The sequence below is a fragment of the Salmo trutta genome, chromosome 38, assembly GCF_901001165.1.
Source record: "Salmo trutta chromosome 38, fSalTru1.1, whole genome shotgun sequence".
NCBI classification, from domain to species: domain Eukaryota; kingdom Metazoa; phylum Chordata; class Actinopteri; order Salmoniformes; family Salmonidae; genus Salmo; species Salmo trutta.
The window spans coordinates 4,371,128-4,388,446 of record NC_042994.1 but is presented as its reverse complement, the minus strand read 5'-3'; the positions used below and the strand labels follow the sequence as shown (position 1 = coordinate 4,388,446).

Here is a 17,319-nt window from a genome sequence, read left to right as displayed (position 1 = left end):
TAGTAACAGTGAGTAAAGTTCAGGGCAGGGTACTGTGGTAGCCCGGCTAGTAACAGTGAGTAAAGTTCAGGGCAGGGTACTGTGGTAGCCCGGCTAGTAACAGTGAGTAAAGTTCAGGGTACTGTGGTAGCCCGGCTAGTAACAGTGAGTAAAGTTCAGGGTACTGTGGTAGCCCGGCTAGTAACAGTGAGTAAAGTTCAGGGCAGGGTACTGTGGTAGCCTGGCTAGTAACAGTGAGTAAAGTTCAGGGCAGGGTACTGTGTGGAGGCCGGCGAGTGGTTTCAATCTCTCGGTCACAGCTTTGATGTGCCTGTAGTGTCTCCGCCTTGTAGAAGGTAGGGGGGTGAACAGGCCCTGGCTCGGGTGGCTGAGGCCCTTGATGATAGGAGGCAGGATTAAGGTTAGTCCCATACATTGACCTATATAGAGCAGATGTGTCTGAGTGTAGGGGGCAGGGTGAAGTCTAGGTAGACTAGTATTACCCTGGTTAAGCCTGTCTGAGCCTCCTCTTGTCACCGACGAGCTTCAGTTACCAAACATGTCTTGCCTGTCTTACATATGTTCTGACTCCCAATATGTATTTTGAACATGCATACTAGGCTATTCCACAACAACCAAAATGCATGCCTTATGCAAATATATATATTTTTTAATTTAACTATGCAAGTCAGTTAAGAGCAAATTCTTATTTACAATGATGGCCTACCCCAGCCAAACCCAGACCATGCTGGGCCAACTGTGTGCCACCCTATGGGACTCCCAATCACAGCCAGATGTGATACAGACTGGAATCAAACCAGGGACTGTAGTGACGTCTCTTGCACTGAGATGCAGTGCCTTAGACTGCGCCACTCGTGAGAAAAGCCTAAGGCTGTGTTTGCATAATGACTCGTGTTAAATCAGAGAACAATTTTGCTGGTAAAAAAAATGGACTTCAGCAATATCTGATTTAACTTTCCCATTTTCATTCCAAATGTTAAGCCTGATCATCGTGAATAGGCTTCAAATCTCCACGTGCTCGGATTACCGGGTGATAGGTCAGCAGTAGTGCGTTTTGAAGGGCGCTCCTCCTCTAAAACCGCGACGGTTGGGGGTGTGAAGTGACATGACCAGGGTGCCCATGACTGTCATGATGAAATCATGTGTGCGGTGTCACTGTCATTGTTTGTACGGGTACTGTATGATAGGGTTGCCTCTCACAAAGGGGAATTTAATCAATATAACTAACTGTATTTTCTATTCAAAAACATTGATCGGAAGGGTAGGAGTTTCTTCTCCAACAGACATTTGAATTCCATATCAGTATTGAATCACCTTGGCTGACCTATTGGCTATATCCTTGAAGCACTAGCAAACTGCCTCTTTAACCAAACATATGCTTATTCGTAGCGGCGACGACCACCGCACAGGACAAGGAGCACATTGCAGTACGGAGATCTCTTAACCGAACCGGAGACGTAGGCTACGTAGCTCCGAGCAGCTGACTTGGAAAAACAGGCGCTATAATTTTCCCAACGTGGCTGCGTCAAGAGAACTCGACCAAAAAGGGGATCGATTTAAAGACCACCACGGTATTTGGAGTCGACACATTGTAGGCTATCGCACCACTCTCGACTTGTTTGAAGATAACCCACTTATTTTTCCTTCGCAACACTGAAGTTCTCGGCTTTCACATGATGTACACTATTACTAGAGGTCCCAGTAAACTTGTTACACAGCGCAGGACAGGTGAGCATCAGTTATGTAATTCTTGTTTCTCTTCAATCCAATTATGTATCGCCTATATTATTGATATAATCGATAGTAGCATTCGAATCATGGCAATAAAGCAGTAGTACACTTTACAAAACCTGAATAATGAGCACGGAACTTTTGTTTAATTGAACCTAGGCCTTCGATTAGATCTGTCGGATTTAAAAGTATATTTTAATGACAAACATGCATGTTGTGATCAGTGCAACCTTGCTATTCTATTTCCATTTCAGGTCCCACGCAGCAAATTGAGAATAAAACCAACGACTTGAAGCTCAAACCGACCCCCTGGTTGTCCTTAAAGTAAGTTGCCATATTGCATTTATCATAATCATATCAAGAAGCGCGAGCAAACCAGTCAGCTGAAGTACTACAAAAATGTAACCTGTTACGTGTGTGGCGTATAGTGGAATAAACATGATCATGTAACGTTGATTCCACTGTCATTTATGTAGTACGTCACGATTCACGGAAATTAATCTTAGAACGTTCGTAATCCTGTATGTTTACTGCAATATAGTATCGACACACCGATAAATGACATTGTATCGTTGAAGTGTCATTGCAACGTTTTGTAAATTGTTTGGAAACGGTCTGACCTTGCGAGGTTAGCTGACAGGCTTGCTGGCTAGCAGCGCGTGCTAACTTTGGCCATTTGTTTACTGTCCAAACGCAGTAGAGAAACATTAACATTTTTGAACAGCCATTCGGGGAATCGGTCAGTGGTTACATTGTAGCCAGTGTAGAACTATGAGCAACATGCCCTAAGAACGTAGCATGCGTTCAAAGTGAAATATGCCTCGCGCGTTCTGCAAGGGCACACAAGTTTAGTAATGGTGCATTTGGTTGAGTAAGCAAGCTTTTTTTCACCGTCATTGGCTACATACATTGGTATATTTTTAATACAGGATAAAATGCATTCATACAATGTAGTTTAATGCACGTGTGTTACATAATAGCACAGTCATTCAGGCGTTTCCTGGGAATCACTCCACACAGACTTTTATAATCCGTCTGCTGTTGTCTCCGTAGCAACATTATTGTGTAAGGAAGTAGGTTCAGAGGATTCCCACCAATCCCTACGTTTCTATGGTAGCCGAGTGGGCATGACATGCGATGTGGGAGAAGAGAATTCCTAAATATTCTAGACCAGGGCTCTTCAACCCTGTTCCTGGAGAGAAACCCTCCTGTAGGTTTTCACTCCAACCCCAGTTGTAACTAACTTGAATCAGTTTATCAACCAGCTAATTATTAGAATCAGGTGCGCTAGATTAAGGTTGGAGCAAAAACCTACAGGACAGTAGCTCTCCAGGAACAGGGTTGGAGACCTCCACTGAACCTCTAGGCTAGATATACAATTTACTTTGCATCAGTGTATGTACTTATCTATCCAGTGCAGTTGGGACAGCGGTCAGTTGTGAGTGTTGGGACAGCTGTCAATTACTGACCGCTGTCCCAACTGCACTGTATAGATAAGTACATATACTGATGAAGTAAATTGTCAATGTCCTCTGTTTTTAGTGTATGCAGTATGATGGACTGACTGGTTTAAATAGGTGTGATGTGAGAATGTATGTGTATCATTTTAATGGAAGGTGATGCTAAAGAAAAAACTATTCTATAAAAAAAGTCCTTTTGGGTTTTATTCAAAAAGTATAATCTAGTGCCCAGCATATACATTTCTGAAGCAAGACCAGCTTTCCAGAGGTGTAACACAATACGATTTCACACACTGTTACTTTCTATCTGTCATTTTCTATCTGTCTAGCTCTCCAACCCCTAAGATAGTGTTTAATCGCCTGAACGGGAAGAGATACCACACTGCAGCCTCACAGAAGGAAGACACCACATCTGAAGGCTTCACCCCGGCCCATGAAGAGAATGTCCGATTTGTGTACGAAGGTGAGACGCATTGACTACTAGACAGATGAGACATTACCCATTTTTCTCATGCATAGAGCCATGGACACTCACTCAAACAGTATGAGGCTCTCATCCTGGCAGTATAAGGAATATTGTAGACTTTCAAATATGCAATTTGAAGGTTATTAATGAGCCTATATTAAGTCCTTTATGCATACACATTCCAGTTTACATCAGTTGAATGGAAGGCCATTATAGTTGACCAGCAGCACTGAGTCAGTGTTAACTCGAGGCTACATCTGACACTGCCACTCTATCCACAACACCAGTAATGTTCATCTGGGAGAGAATCACTGCATTCAAGGACTAGACTACTCAATGCATGAGGAGAATAGACACTAAAGCAAACAGGGGGTGTGAATATATAGAAGAGAGATGGATGTATAGAAGAGAGAACTGTGGAGTTTAAGCCTACACTTGAAAGCAAACGGAGGATAAAAGATGGCTACAAGAATCTACCGAGTTTAAATGATTTAATCAAGTGCAAAAGTCTAGGCATTCTTTCTGACACAGTTTGGGTATAGTTTGTTAAAGATCCTCAAACCATAGAGAAGTTAAATAAATGCTTGATAGAAATACTTGAAAGCTTTATCGAAGCAGTCAAGTACAAAAGTGGAGACATTGTTTCTGACAGTTTGGGCTAGTTTGTTCTATACTTTCAGCCTGCTCTGTTGAAGACGGGTGACTTGTAGCAGAATGGAATGGTCTCAGCATGACCTGTTCTGTTCTTGGAGCACTGCTCAATGATAATGATCGAAGGAAGTTCTGGGCATATCCCGTTTGTTTTTATAAAACATCTACAGAGCACAGCTCTACTCATTTACAGAAAGCCTTGGACTCCGTTGACAATGCAAACCACTATATTGTAGCGCATGAAATGGTCAAGTCCAGTCACTGTGTTTATAAAGTGATATCGGTTGTCAATTAAACTATGAAAACACTACCAAGTAATTTAAGGTGAAAGCTCCTTTGCACTTCTTATAAAACAGTGAGCTTGGTTTATTTTGGTACATTTACATTCAAATGCTTTTCACAGAAATGTATACAGTCAACAGTGTATTTGAAAGTGTAAGGGGTGTGTTATAACTCATAGTGGAACACACAACCTCCAGTCTTATCTCAACTCCTAGTAGTGTGGCTGATGCAATGTACTGTAGTCTGTCCTGGTCCACTCGAGGACACATGGTTGGCTGTTTCAGTTGAATTTGGAGCACAAGCAAGGTTACACCTCTAGAGGAACAGTTTATTTAAAATAAAAACGCTTCCATTGGGCATTTTATAAGAGGAAAACAACGAACCATCAGCTTCATAGCCGCGGGAAGTTGTGGTGCTGCAGCACCTCATAATACTATAATATCGCAATAGATGGATTTTTTAAAAGCACCCAAAACATTTTCCCGCTTCATGCCCAGTTGGTTTTATGTAGTCATAGGCTGCGTGTATTATACAACTACCTAGGAACTGCAGCGTAACACATGGAAAAAATGATTTGCTCTAACACGCATCTTCAGTTAGTGTGTGTATTAATGCCTCTGTATATTCTCTCTGCTCTGCAGCATGGCAGGAAATAGAGCAGCAGCTGGCAGGAGATGGAGAGGGCAGTGTGGAGCCTGCTGCTGTATGTGGCCAGGGGCCCGTGCAGTACACAGAGAAGACCCCCAGTACCACAACGAAGAGTGAGTATCTATAGGCCTTATTCACTAGCCGCCATTGTTGTTTAATCAGCCTCCATCTTGATCTACTGAAGATGTGCAACATTGGGATATATGTGAGAGGCTGTACACTAGTCTACCTCTACTTCCTATCTCATTACATCCAATTATGTGATGCCCAGGACCTGTATTCATAAAGGCTCAGAGTAAGAGTGCTGATCTAGGATCAGGTCCTCTGTCAATACAATCTGATTATGATCTGAAAGACGAACTGATCCTAGATCAGCACACCTACTCATGCTCCACTTTGTCACGGTCTTAACCCTCTATTTTGGTGTATTTCTGTCTAGCCCTATAAACGTCTGTCTCAGTACTGTCTAAAGAAACACAGCAGGTTAAGCAATTCTTGGCTCCATCTTATCTGCAGCTAGATAGAGAGGTCATAAGGCAAGCTTTTGTTTTAATGTTTAACTCTCTGGTCTCTGAACAACTATCAGTCTCTCACCTTTGATAAACTGGCACTCCTCCTGGTTGCTGATTTCACACAACCTGTCCAGTCCTGTTCACTCTGTAGGTCATTGGACAGTTACTTAACAGTAGATGGACAGTACTGTAGTGTTTGAGGTTACAGAGAGAAAGAGTGAAGCACAAATGTAATATCTCAATAAGCAAAAATCTCACCAATACTGGTTCCTTCCTTTTCACACACTATTGCCTCTTCTCTCCATGCAGACTTGTGCTCGGGATGTGTAGACTTGTGAGATTCAGAGGTACCATCATAGTAATGTTCTCTCATTAGCACCTATTCCCTGTCTCCTTACAGACTTTGTGCCTATAGACCTGGAGGAGTGGTGGGCCCAGCGCTTCCTGGCCAACATCGCTAACCTGTCGTGACAGGAAGAGAAGGGACAGGAGGTGCTAACTGGTGTGGAAGCCACATGGGCCAAGCTGTGGAGAGAGGACATTCTGGTTCTGAAGCTACAGTTTAGTGGGCTTCCTGTATTTTGAAACCCAGTATTTTGGGTTCAAAGGAATACTGATATCTGCACCGTGCTAGGGGAGTGTGTGACACACTGCTGTACCCCTGAACTTTGACCTTTTAGACTGAACGCTCCACCTCCAAGGAAAATGCCTGTTCCTGATTGGCTAATCAACCAGAAGAACTAATTCATGAAGAGTATCTGATTTTTCTTCTGCTTGTGTTTTCTTTTTAACAAGTACCTCCCTGCCCCAACATGAGTTGTGCTCAGATTGAATGAAGTCTATTTCTTGGCTGGTCTTTGGAGAAAAAGAAAAACAGTAAAATATTTTTCACGATTTTGCTTTGTGCTGGAGTTATTCCCGGGTAATCCAGGGGTTTTGAATGTTAACTATTTTGGCTTGTGGACAGCATAGTTCAATGGCTTAGTCCAGACTAGTATAGCATGCTGCAAAGATAGGACTCGACACTAGGAAGAGAACAAACATTACTTAATTATAGTAGTCCAACATCCAACCAATATAAACAGGAAACAGTTCAACATCCAACTAGAACTCAGAATGATAGTAACACGTTACAGCCTTAATTGCCACTGATTTAGTTTAGACTTATTTCCCGCAAATCCTTTCAAAATCAACCTTTGCCTCCACTGTATCCCCTCAAAAGGTAACTTCAATCTGCCGTTTTAGCTGCCCCTCTCCCTCTCCTCCCTCCAGCCCTGGTCACCCCCTTCCCTTTTCTCCTTCTTCCTCCCCTCAGTCCAGGCTTGGCTGTGGTAAACGTAATGCACTGGGAATCCAGGTAGTCTAGTAGCTTGGCGGCCCCCAGCCGGATACCCGCGGCCTTGAGTCTGGCCTGGAGGTCTGACAGGACCAGGGGCTGGTAGTGGAGGATCTGCCCGTAGAGGTCAGGGTCTGACTGGATGAAACGACGGACAGCGACGAGGTTGTCCTGGAGCTTGGAGGCAGACTGCGAGGCAGTAATATCGTCGTTATCCGAGTCGTCAGAGAGGCACTGCTCTGGATTAGACCTGGAGAATAGATTGGGGGGGGAGATGAACGGAGGAGTGTCAATGTCAGTACATTTGACTTTGAATTTAGCAGTCAAAGTATTCTAGACAAATACATACATGAACAACACCTGTTAAAAACACTCCCAGTGCTAACCTCTCAGAGTCTTCACTGGGTGCTGTGGAGGACGTATTGGATCCCTGAGAGGCAGAGAAAGGCTCCATGTCCTCCTCCCTACCAGGCAGTTTCACCAGGGAGACGGTAGGTGCTGCTCTTCCACTAGGCTCTTTAAACCCCCCAGTCTGGGCACAGGACACTGGCTTTCTGGTGGGCTCCATGGAGGTGGTGGGTGGGGGCCCGACGGCTCTGGGGCGACCCAGGGAAGGTGCCTCGTCCTCGGACTCTGAGCTGACGACCTGGTGGGTGTACTGGTGGATCTCCTTGAGCTTCAGGATCATCTGGCGCTTGGGTAAAGGACGCACACCGAATCTAGAGGGAGGACACAGAGCAGGATGGCAACAGACTTTTACTATATGAAGAGGGAGAGGATAACAGAAAGAGAGATATAGACAGAGTACACTGACAACTGCCATACATTGTGCTCCTGTAATCTCACATATCATCAAAAAACTCAATGGAGGAAGAAGGACTGGGGACTAGACCAGACTAGGAGTGATGGGGGAGTGAAATGACCACATGAATTGAAAAACTCATAAAAAGGCAGAGATATCAGAGACAGTTCTGAGGTGATGTGTTGGGGGAGTCAGACCTGTTGAGCTTGTTCTTGAGGTCAGGTGTGTCCATGTCAGAGTAGCTGGGCATGGGGGTGATGGGGACCAGGGGGCCCTGCTGGCCTTTCCTACGGGGGGCCACTGTGGAGAGAGGGGTCAAAAGGTAGCGAAATAAGAAAAGATGTAACAAAACAGTGAATGTGTTTCACATGTTTATTGCATTTATGGATCAGAATAACACGAAGGGAAGGCTGTTCAATATTTCAACAGTACAAAGTAATGAAGCTGGCTTTGAACCCGAGCTAGCTAGATTAAACATTAAAACCTCTATACAAGGGGGTATAACTGCTGAAAGTGTATTACCTGGAGTCTTGAGCTGGGCCACTCTCTGAGCCAGAGCTACAGGATTCACCCTCTGAGAGAGAGGAAGAGCCTCATCCTCTTCCTGCCCCCAGTCGTCCCAGATCTCAGCGTCCAGGAGGCTAGCGTTGATCTCTGGGTTGGCCTGGGGTGTAGTTGTGTTGGGTGGAGAGGGGGTGGAGTAAGAGTGGGTGGTGTAGGCTTTAGGATGAGGAGGAGAGAGGGTAAAAGTAGAGGATGGTCCTGCAATCTCTCCATCTCTCCGGCCCTGTCTTGGAGGACTAGCCCCACCGCCGCTGCTCTCTAGCCTCAGACTGAAGCACACTGCCTGGGATCGTTCTCCGTCCGTGTCCCCTCCTCCTGCGTTTAGGCCCCAGGAGTCATCGAAGGCCATGGGTGGCTCGTCTATCCCGAGGAAGCTCTGTTGAAAGCTGTTACTGGACCTCTCCATGTCTTCTTCCATCTCTTCCTCTTTCACTACACTCCTTTCCAGTTCCTCCATTTTCATCATCTCATCTGATTCCTCTCTCACCCCCCTCTCTTTCTCTCCCTCCGTCTCTCTATCTCCTGGGCTGTGGAAGTATTTAGACTCAGTGGATGGTCGGCGTTGTCCGGGGGAGCCGCTGTTCTCTCTCGGTTGGGTAAGAGACTCCTTCTGTGGGGACGAGGATGGGTCGGAAGGGTCCGAGAGGGACAGGCCCAGAGACCCCTGTCCCCCTCTCTTCCATGGGCTCCCAGAGATCCCCAGCCCCCTCCCTCTCTGCCTGGTTCCGTTGTCCCCCTCCCCGTCTCTCAGAAGAGGGGAGGCCAGAGACGGAGCAGAGGGCTTGGGTAGATCTGAATAAAGGGGAGTGGAGCTGTATGGCTGGGGGATGTTGTGGAGAGGGGTACCCTTGGTGGAGGGGTCTGGTGGGGGGATGACGGAGAGAGAGGGGGTCAGGCAGGGAAAGCAGGAGCGTTTTGGTTGGGACTTGGAGGGGACTGTGAATCCAAAACCACTGTTGTATTTCTGGGAAGAGCGGTCGTCATGGTCGAGACCCAAGCTGGAGTGCCGAAGCCCTCTGCTGTCTGATTTCTGCCTAGAAATAGAGGACTCTGTCTGGGCAGAATGTGTAGAAACCCTGGGTGGGTTGGAGGTGGTGGAGGTCTGGCGGCTAGGCCTGAAAGGGAGGGTGGGAGAGGAGAAAACTGACGCTGCAGAAGAGGAGGAAGAAGAGTTGGCCTTAGGAAAGAGCTGAGTGCGACGCATGCTACTAAAGGTCTGGGTAGAGCTAGAGCTGGTCCTCCTGGACGGCAGGGGCGGAGTGGCCGGGATGAGCCAAGACATCTCTGCAGAACAGTCCACAAGACTAGTAGAACCAGGAGGATCTGGATCTAGGCCTTGATCTGAAGGATCCCTCACAGAACCACCAATAGTCTCTTTCTCCTTCGAGCTGGATTTCTTAGGTTCTGTGTCTGATTGGGTTATCGAGGTGGGTTTCTTGGGTTCTGTGTTGGATTGAGTTGTGATTCGGGTGTAGCCTTGGTGGTTCTGGGAGAGACGAGTAGGGGGTGGTGGAGAGGGGCTGGTAGGTCCTAGATCCCCTACCTCCATCTCTTCACTAGAGTCAGACAGAACTATAAGCTCAGGTTCTTCTTTGGTACTGTGAGGAGGAGAGACGGGTACAGAAATACTATACAGACCATGACTCTCTCTCTTTAAGTCCTCTGGACAAGACGGTACCTTCTCTTGGAGTAACTCCTTACACACAGGAACTTTCCCTCCTCCCACCACTCTCTCCATCCTAACTCGTACCCCGGTGTCAGTCACTTCCCCTGGGGACAAACCAGGAACAGGTAGGGCGGATACACCAGGGACCAGAGGAGGACTGATGGAGAGGTCAATGATTTCAATGGCTGAGTACTGGAGGGTAGGGATCGCTGTCTGTCTCGTACCCCCATCGACCCTCACCCTTGTGGGCTGGGAGCGGGAGGACGGTGGGGGTGGGGAGGTGAGTTCTGGCTGTCTCGCACCCTCCACTACCATGGTCCTGGGGGGCTGGGAGCGGGAGGACGGTGGGGGTGGGGAGGTGAGTTCTGGCTGTCTCGCACCCTCCACTACCATGGTCCTGGGGGGCTGGGAGCGGGAGGGTTTCTGGATAGCCCTGGGGGGTTGGGACTGGCAGGATGGTTGTGTTGGTGGGGAGGTGTGGGGCTCCTCCTGCGTCTCATAGACCCCCCAAGAGTCAGAGAAGAGGCGGCTGTAGCTACGGTCCAGACTAGCGTTTAGTTGTTGATCGTCATGGGGGCTGGAGTGGAGGCTTTTTGTCGTTGATACCTCTCCAACACTTATTGAGCTTGTGACGTTTGATTCAAATTGTTTTGTTCTGTCTGACTCCATGGTGGCTGTTCTAGAACATTCTAGATCTCTACCTTCTGATTTGTTGAGGTCAGTTTTTATCCTATTTGGATTCCCCCGGTCTGTGTCGATGTCACCAATAGCTAGGTCTGCCTCTAAACTGGGAGGTTTTGTTTGAGGGGAAGTCATGCATGTTAATTCACCCTTATCTGAGTGTTCAGCCAATGAGTGAGCTTGGATTGGAGCCTCCTGCTCTTCTTCTGTCTCTGTGAAAAATGTCACTCCTCCCTCCTCCTCCTCCTCCTCCGATTCTTCCTTTTCACTCTCTTTCCCTTCATCCCTCTTTCTCTGAGTGGCGGCAAACTCATATATCTCCTCCATCTCTTCTTCGTTCACCCTTTCTTCGTTCGTCTCTCTGTCTTCTATCGTCACGCCATCCCCTCGCCCCTCCTCCTCCATTGCAACCCCTCCTTCCTCTCCTCTGTCCTCATCTTCCTCAACCTCTTCTTCATTCCACATGGAGCGGAGGAGCTCCATGAAGACCTGGTCTTGGTGCTCCTCCTCTCTCCCAGATTGGTGCTCCTGGGCTGGGTAGTCTCCCCACTGATCCCCCTGTCCCTCTACACCTCTGTGGAGGTCTGTCTGAGCTGCGTAGAGCTGGCACAGCTGCTGCAGCTCCTCCAGGTTGAACCTGATGAGGAGAAAACAGAGAGAAAGAGAAAGAAGGAGTTTTATAGAAAGAGAGTGAGAAAGAGAGACAGCAAGAAAGAGACAGAAAGCAAGAGGGGAAGGGGGATAAAGTTGGTTGTTTTTTGGTTAATTCTAACTCACCCTTTACCTGAGAATTTTGTAATACATTCTGTTACTAAGAAGTCACATCACCTAAACACCAGTCTAGCCATCCAGGCGGAGGTGTTGAGTCAGACTTTACCTGGCTGCCAGCTCCTGAACGTGTGGCAGCAGGGTGTGTGTGAGGGGGCAGTGGGCTGTGTAGAGGTACTGGAGTAGGGTATACACCGCCTGGCCTGGTACCTCACCCAACAACACCCTCTGGGCTGAGGGCATGCCATCCTCCTGCACCCCGAATCCACTGTCATGGACCTGGGAGAGAGAGGGATGGAACGAGAGAACGAGAGAGAAAAAACAAATCAAATTCAACTGGAAATATTAATGGTTTCAAATGAGAACCATACAAGCAAATATAACGAGGCAAAATCCACACGTGCACTCACCATCTGCGCCAGCAGGGGGCATCGAGCATACAGCATGAATGAATGGGTGAAGTACACCTCCCCACTGTCCACCTGTAGCTGGACATCACTGAACTGGGGGTTGTTCACCATACTGGTCAGGTCTGAGGCAAGCCTGGACAGCGCCACCTATGGGTCAGAGACAGACAATGGCTAACAGCACAGAGCAATGATCAGGCAACAAGTGTCCAACACAGTTTTGATGTGATGGTGATTATATTAACCCAGGTGTGGCCAACCCTCTTTCTGGAGAGCTACTGGGTGTGTGTAGGGTTTTGCTCCAAGCCTACTCTAACACACTGGACTCAGCTAATCAAGGTCTAGTTGTGAAAACGTATACAATCGAGTGGAAGACTTCTAAAAAAGGTCCCTTACTGATTTCTGGTTGCTCCTGTTGGTATCTCTGCTTTGAGGAAGAGATCTTATCTGATGGCTTTCAGTGTTTCTAATGCTCTCTGGGATGAAGCCACTGAGACACAGGTCAGGGGGTTCGTCTGTGCTCTCAGGAACAAAGCCACTTAGGTGGAAGTCTGTAGCAGTGTTCTCTTTGTCCGAGGGACCAAGGGAAGATAAACAACGTTAGAGGTACAGTAGGTTTGACTGTTAGGGATGCTGTGTGTGTGTGTTAATCTGCATGTCTGTGAGCGTGTATATACATCCTGTGTCTGTAGTGGAAAAATAGGGAGTGAACACGTGAACGACGAAGGCCAGCGATGAAGATGCGTCTAATGACCTCGCAGGCGCCGAGGCCCAGAGTGAGGACTCCATCACCATGTATGGCATTGTCTGGATGGCTGACCACATGACGGCTATCACAAAAGTCAAACACACCTTATCCGGGGCTTTCTCCGGGGCGGGACGTTCCCACAGAACCCTGGGAGCACGACGTTACTGTGTGAATTACATTGTCGTGTTTGGATTGATTCAAGAGTTCATAAAGAGCTGTGAATGTTGATAATGTTTCATTGTTCTGTAAGCGCTATGGATTCATTGTTACAGAGTTACTGTGTTATTCTGTCTGTTGGACGGCGGTCATTTCAAAGAGGGAGCGACCAGATGTGAGCTCTTATCATTCAGATAAGGGAGCTTCTGGAGTTGGTGAGTTATTTTAATGAATTTGGTTTTGGCCGAACAAAGTGGCGTTAATTAGACGAGGGGAGATACTGAGATCTGGAGCTCAGGGGAGAATAAAAGATGGGTGGAAACTTTGTTCATGGAGTCATTGGAAACCAATCTCCTGATGTAGCTTTCTGTTACACCATAGTGGGTCTTTTACACATTTACACTTTTACATATGTCTTTTGACATTGAAGACTTCTGGTATGTACCATTTCATAATTGCATTCTAATTGCACAAGTGTAATACATTTGATTACTTTTAGATAGATAAGAACGGTAGTGGTCATATTTCTGAGTAATATTCCTTGAATTATTTTTAGATGTATGGTCTAATGGTAAATGTCATTCATACTACACAAAGCAGATATGCTTGGCCTCTAACTGTGCAGCTCTGAGCTAAGGTTAAATCAATCATTTTATGCTAGGACATTGATCACAAGAAATTAGCTCTGTCTCTCAGCCTCTGAATAACTCCAGAAGGGTTATCTTGGACACATGTAACTTATAGTATTCTGAGTGGTGATGCAAGGCTCGCTACCTTGACTAGATCCATGGGATACGCTTTTCGACCTATAGCATTCACATGGTAATGGAGTCAGATTGAAGACTATGATATGGTTGTATTACTCCTACACTAACTCCAGTCCTGCTCAGTCGGTTGGATGTCCACTCTTTTACATGTAAATGTCTTTGTGTTTTGTGCACATTCTTCCCCCTGTGTGTTTCCTGTATATAACAGTTCTCCCAGGAGTAGCTCTCACCTCTGGTAGGTCCTGGGGTAGAATAGCCCCACTGTGTGAGGGTCATTCCCTCATCAGCCAGCTCCATCAGGTCACACAGAGTCTGGCTGCCCACTGGAAGGTGCCCTGTCCCTGGGGTGGAAGGGAGCGAAGAGGGGGCTGCCTGGGTGGAGGAGACTGGTCGTTGGGAGGAGGGGATAGATTGCTTGGTAATAGAGACGCCTTCTATTAAGGAAAGGTTGGTGGAGGATACAGGCATTGCGTTGGTGGAACAGACTATATCTGTCTAGAAGAAGACAAATTGAGTGAAATAAATTAAAGTGTGAATGAAAAGACTATATGAATCAAGATACACTCATACTTTTAATGCAAATCAGAGTATTAGAAGCAAAGATGTGAAAGTATGAGTAACACACGCACGGGCTCTCACCTTCACAGACACCCAAGGCTGTATAAACTCTCTGAGCTCTGGGGTGTAGAACTCAGAGATGATCTTCGGCCCTCTGTCCCGCAACGCACTCTTCTGCCAGAGGGGGCCAGCACCAGTGCTGCAGGAGGGCAGGGAGCTGGGGCAGCGTGTGGGGGTGGGCGGAGAGGGGCCGCGGGTACGGAGGAGGAGGCCAGCCACGCGCTCCTGTAGTCGCCTCAGGGCTGTCTCCGAGTCCTGGACCAGGAGGAGGGGAGGGGGGCGAGGGGGTGCACCCCTTTTCCTCTTGCCACGCCCCTTACCTGGGGGAGGGGTCAAGAGAAAAGGACCCGGCTATGATATTAATCATATAATATAAACACCATCAAAATGTTTATACGTATATAGTTTCATATCAATGCATTTAGTATAGTTTGCTCCTGTGTTACATAATAAAGGGAAATAGTTTTTCGTCACAGCAAATGCATCCTTATAATCATAGCATAATGCATTGCCTAAACAATATGTAGGTTCAGTCAAGATAGTGACTTACTCGTCTTACTTGGTTCAGCTCTCCACTTCAATGGTGACAGAGAAATGTGAGGGAGGAGGGCTGGGAGCTGCTGACCACCTTCTCTCTCCATCTCCCTCTGCATCTCCCGCTCCATCTCTTTCTCCTGCTCCAGGAGGGAGTGGGACAGGGCCATGGCCACCATGGTATCTTCGTCCAGGCCACGGGGCTTCTTTCTGGGCTTCTTCCTGCCCGGGAGGCTGGGGTCTGTGGAGCCTTTACGCTTGGAACCTCCGGCCTGTGGACTGGGGGAGAGGAGAGGGTTATTCACGGGTGGAATACAATAGTTTATTGTCCTCCAGCATTTCAACAACGCAGTGTTTCTCCTACATTCTTTCTCTAGGTGGGACAGAAAGGCCCCAAAAGCATCATACAGGGGCGGTTCAGTAGGGCACGACGTAGCTCTATCAAGTACACTTCTATCTGCAATGTTCAGTATGTTGCACCCTCCTGAATACGACTCAATGCTTCTAACATCAAAGTTATCAATTTAATGTACAGTAATAGCAGTCAAGTTGTTTGGGTTGGTTGATGGTTCAAAGGGGCGGGACCAATCAGGCCAGGGTGACTCACGGTTGGTTAGCGGTGCTGTCAGTCAGGCCCTCTGCAACTTGTCTCTGTACAGCCTGCAGCAGCACGGCAGGAGCCACGCCCATCATGGAGGAGCAACGCTTCAGGTGGGCCGCGCGACTCTTCTGGGACTTGAACTGTTTACCACAGATGAGGCATTCTGGGACGCTGGGAGCGGGAGAAGGGGCGGGGGCAGCACTGTCCTCACTCTCGTCTAGACACCTGGATAGGGGGACATGGGGTGTCCCAATAAAGTAAACTGGTTTATTTTCCTTGTCTCCTTTCGTTCATCTGAGCTGATCTGAAAACACTGGATTGTTGAAGGCTAAACATCAGAAGCCACAAGAGGACTTGATTTCCCCTATCCAGTTCCTCAAGATCAGGAAAGGAAACGAGGCAGTATCTTCTTTGGAGTCATTGACTGTTCCATTAACAGACAGAATCTGGAGTTAGATGGGTCTTTGGAGTCATTGACTGTTCCATTAACAGACAGAATCTGGAGTTAGATGGGTGAGAGAGCAAGTGTCTGTGTGTGTGTCCAGCTCCAGTCGTCCCTACCTGTTGATGTGTTGGGTGCGTCCTGTGGGGCTCATGGCAGACAGGTCTTTCTGGCAGAGCTGACAGAAGAACAGGCCTCCCTGCTCCAGGTCCACTGCACTACCCTGGGCCACAGCCTGGGCCTCCCTGTCCAGCTCCTCCTGTAGACGCAGGGCCAGGGCCTCATCCGAGTCATCCACCTGGGGGTCCAGTGATAGGGGAGTGGATGCGGAGGCGGATGGAACTGAACAGGAAGGGCAGAGGTGGAGAGAAAGGTCATTAGCATGCCATTGAGTGTACACACAAATGAATGAAAATACACACCATAGAATCTAGAGTAAAGACACAGTGATGGATCTCACCTTCATTATCTGGCAGTGGATGGGGAGCAGCACTGTCACTTTCACTCCCTGTTGCTGCAGGCTGATTCCTCTCACCATGCACCAGCTTCTGTGGATTGACTCTCTTGAACTGCTGCATCCTGTGTAGCACTTTCTCCTTCACCCCCATTCCCCTATCCTCAGGTCGAGACCCAGCAACATCCACAGCCACTGGTGACCCATTCTCTCCTACACCAAGTTCAATACCTCCATTGACCACTGCTTGTTTAGATTCATCTGTATTGGAGGGAAGTCGGTTTGGTTCATCACAAGTGGTAGAGATGGAGGAAACGTGTTCAGAGTTGTTACCCAAAGCTCCCTTTGAACTTGAGCCAACATCTTTCTTCTTCCTCCTAGTCGTCACCCTTTTGGTGGGTATGTCTTTCGCAGTGTCCTGGGACGAGGGCTCTGCAACACTTCTCTTCTCGGTTTCGCCTGCTTTTCTGCGGACACGTTTGAGCAACTTGGAGCAGAGGTCCACGAAGTCTTGATCGGAGTCGTCCATTGTATTTGACTGTTAGTGGTCTGCTTCTTGTGCCACTAGATAGCTGGCTAGATGTGTTGATCGTTTTGATAGTAGCTAGCCTCTCGGACAGAGGTTAATGCTACTAGCTAGCTAGAAATGTGAGGTGGCATTTGTGAAATATCCTCTCTTCAGCATAAATATTCTGCATCATTTAGGAATGAATGTGCCATTAGTGCATGAACATTGAATAGTTGCATCTATGACAGTGAAAACATGTATTTCGAGCTAAATTTGTTTATCAAAATACTCACATTCGACTGCTTCACATACTTCCTGTCACGTGACAACATGCTTGCCGTCTATCCATGTCATGTGATGGGTGGATTCATGCGTTACAAGACCCCTTTATTAAAGTACAATCATTTAGAAAATATTACCAGTAGAAGAATAGCAATTTGATCCACAGCTTTTCCCCTGAAATCATGGCAACACAGCCATTTGCAACAGCTTTCTGTGTGTTTTTGTTTTGTTTTAA

General features: G+C 47.3%; 2 protein-coding genes across 5 annotated transcripts; one reads left to right on the top strand and one right to left on the bottom strand.

Moving 5' to 3' along the window:
* Positions 1 to 1,108: 1,108 nt before the first annotated feature.
* On the top strand, positions 1,109 to 6,642 carry LOC115178832 (MAPK regulated corepressor interacting protein 2). Its single transcript, XM_029740185.1, has 5 exons — positions 1,109 to 1,728; positions 1,986 to 2,055; positions 3,521 to 3,654; positions 5,232 to 5,351; positions 6,151 to 6,642. Exons 1-5 carry the CDS (start codon positions 1,674 to 1,676, stop codon positions 6,219 to 6,221), a joined length of 450 nt encoding a protein of 149 aa, XP_029596045.1. The 5' UTR covers positions 1,109 to 1,673; the 3' UTR covers positions 6,222 to 6,642.
* A 138-nt stretch (positions 6,643 to 6,780) lies between these two features.
* On the bottom strand, positions 6,781 to 17,142 carry LOC115178831 (structure-specific endonuclease subunit SLX4). 4 transcript variants are annotated; one of them, XM_029740182.1, is made up of 14 exons: positions 17,096 to 17,142; positions 16,301 to 16,986; positions 15,960 to 16,182; positions 15,405 to 15,623; positions 14,814 to 15,076; positions 14,285 to 14,583; positions 13,876 to 14,140; positions 12,371 to 12,540; positions 11,978 to 12,124; positions 11,677 to 11,846; positions 8,411 to 11,436; positions 8,086 to 8,188; positions 7,473 to 7,805; positions 6,781 to 7,336 (listed from the first exon to the last, which is right to left on the bottom strand). In XM_029740182.1, the coding sequence occupies exons 2-14, from the start codon at positions 16,821 to 16,823 to the stop codon at positions 6,979 to 6,981; spliced, it is 6,099 nt and encodes a 2,032-aa protein (XP_029596042.1). In that variant the 5' UTR covers positions 16,824 to 16,986; positions 17,096 to 17,142; the 3' UTR covers positions 6,781 to 6,978. The 4 variants fall into 4 exon arrangements, with proteins under 4 accessions (XP_029596042.1, XP_029596044.1, XP_029596041.1 ...); XM_029740184.1 differs by having other exon boundaries at positions 8,411 to 10,430; positions 10,509 to 11,436; positions 16,301 to 17,123; XM_029740181.1 differs by having other exon boundaries at positions 16,301 to 17,123.
* Between the last annotated feature and the right edge of the window lie 177 nt (positions 17,143 to 17,319).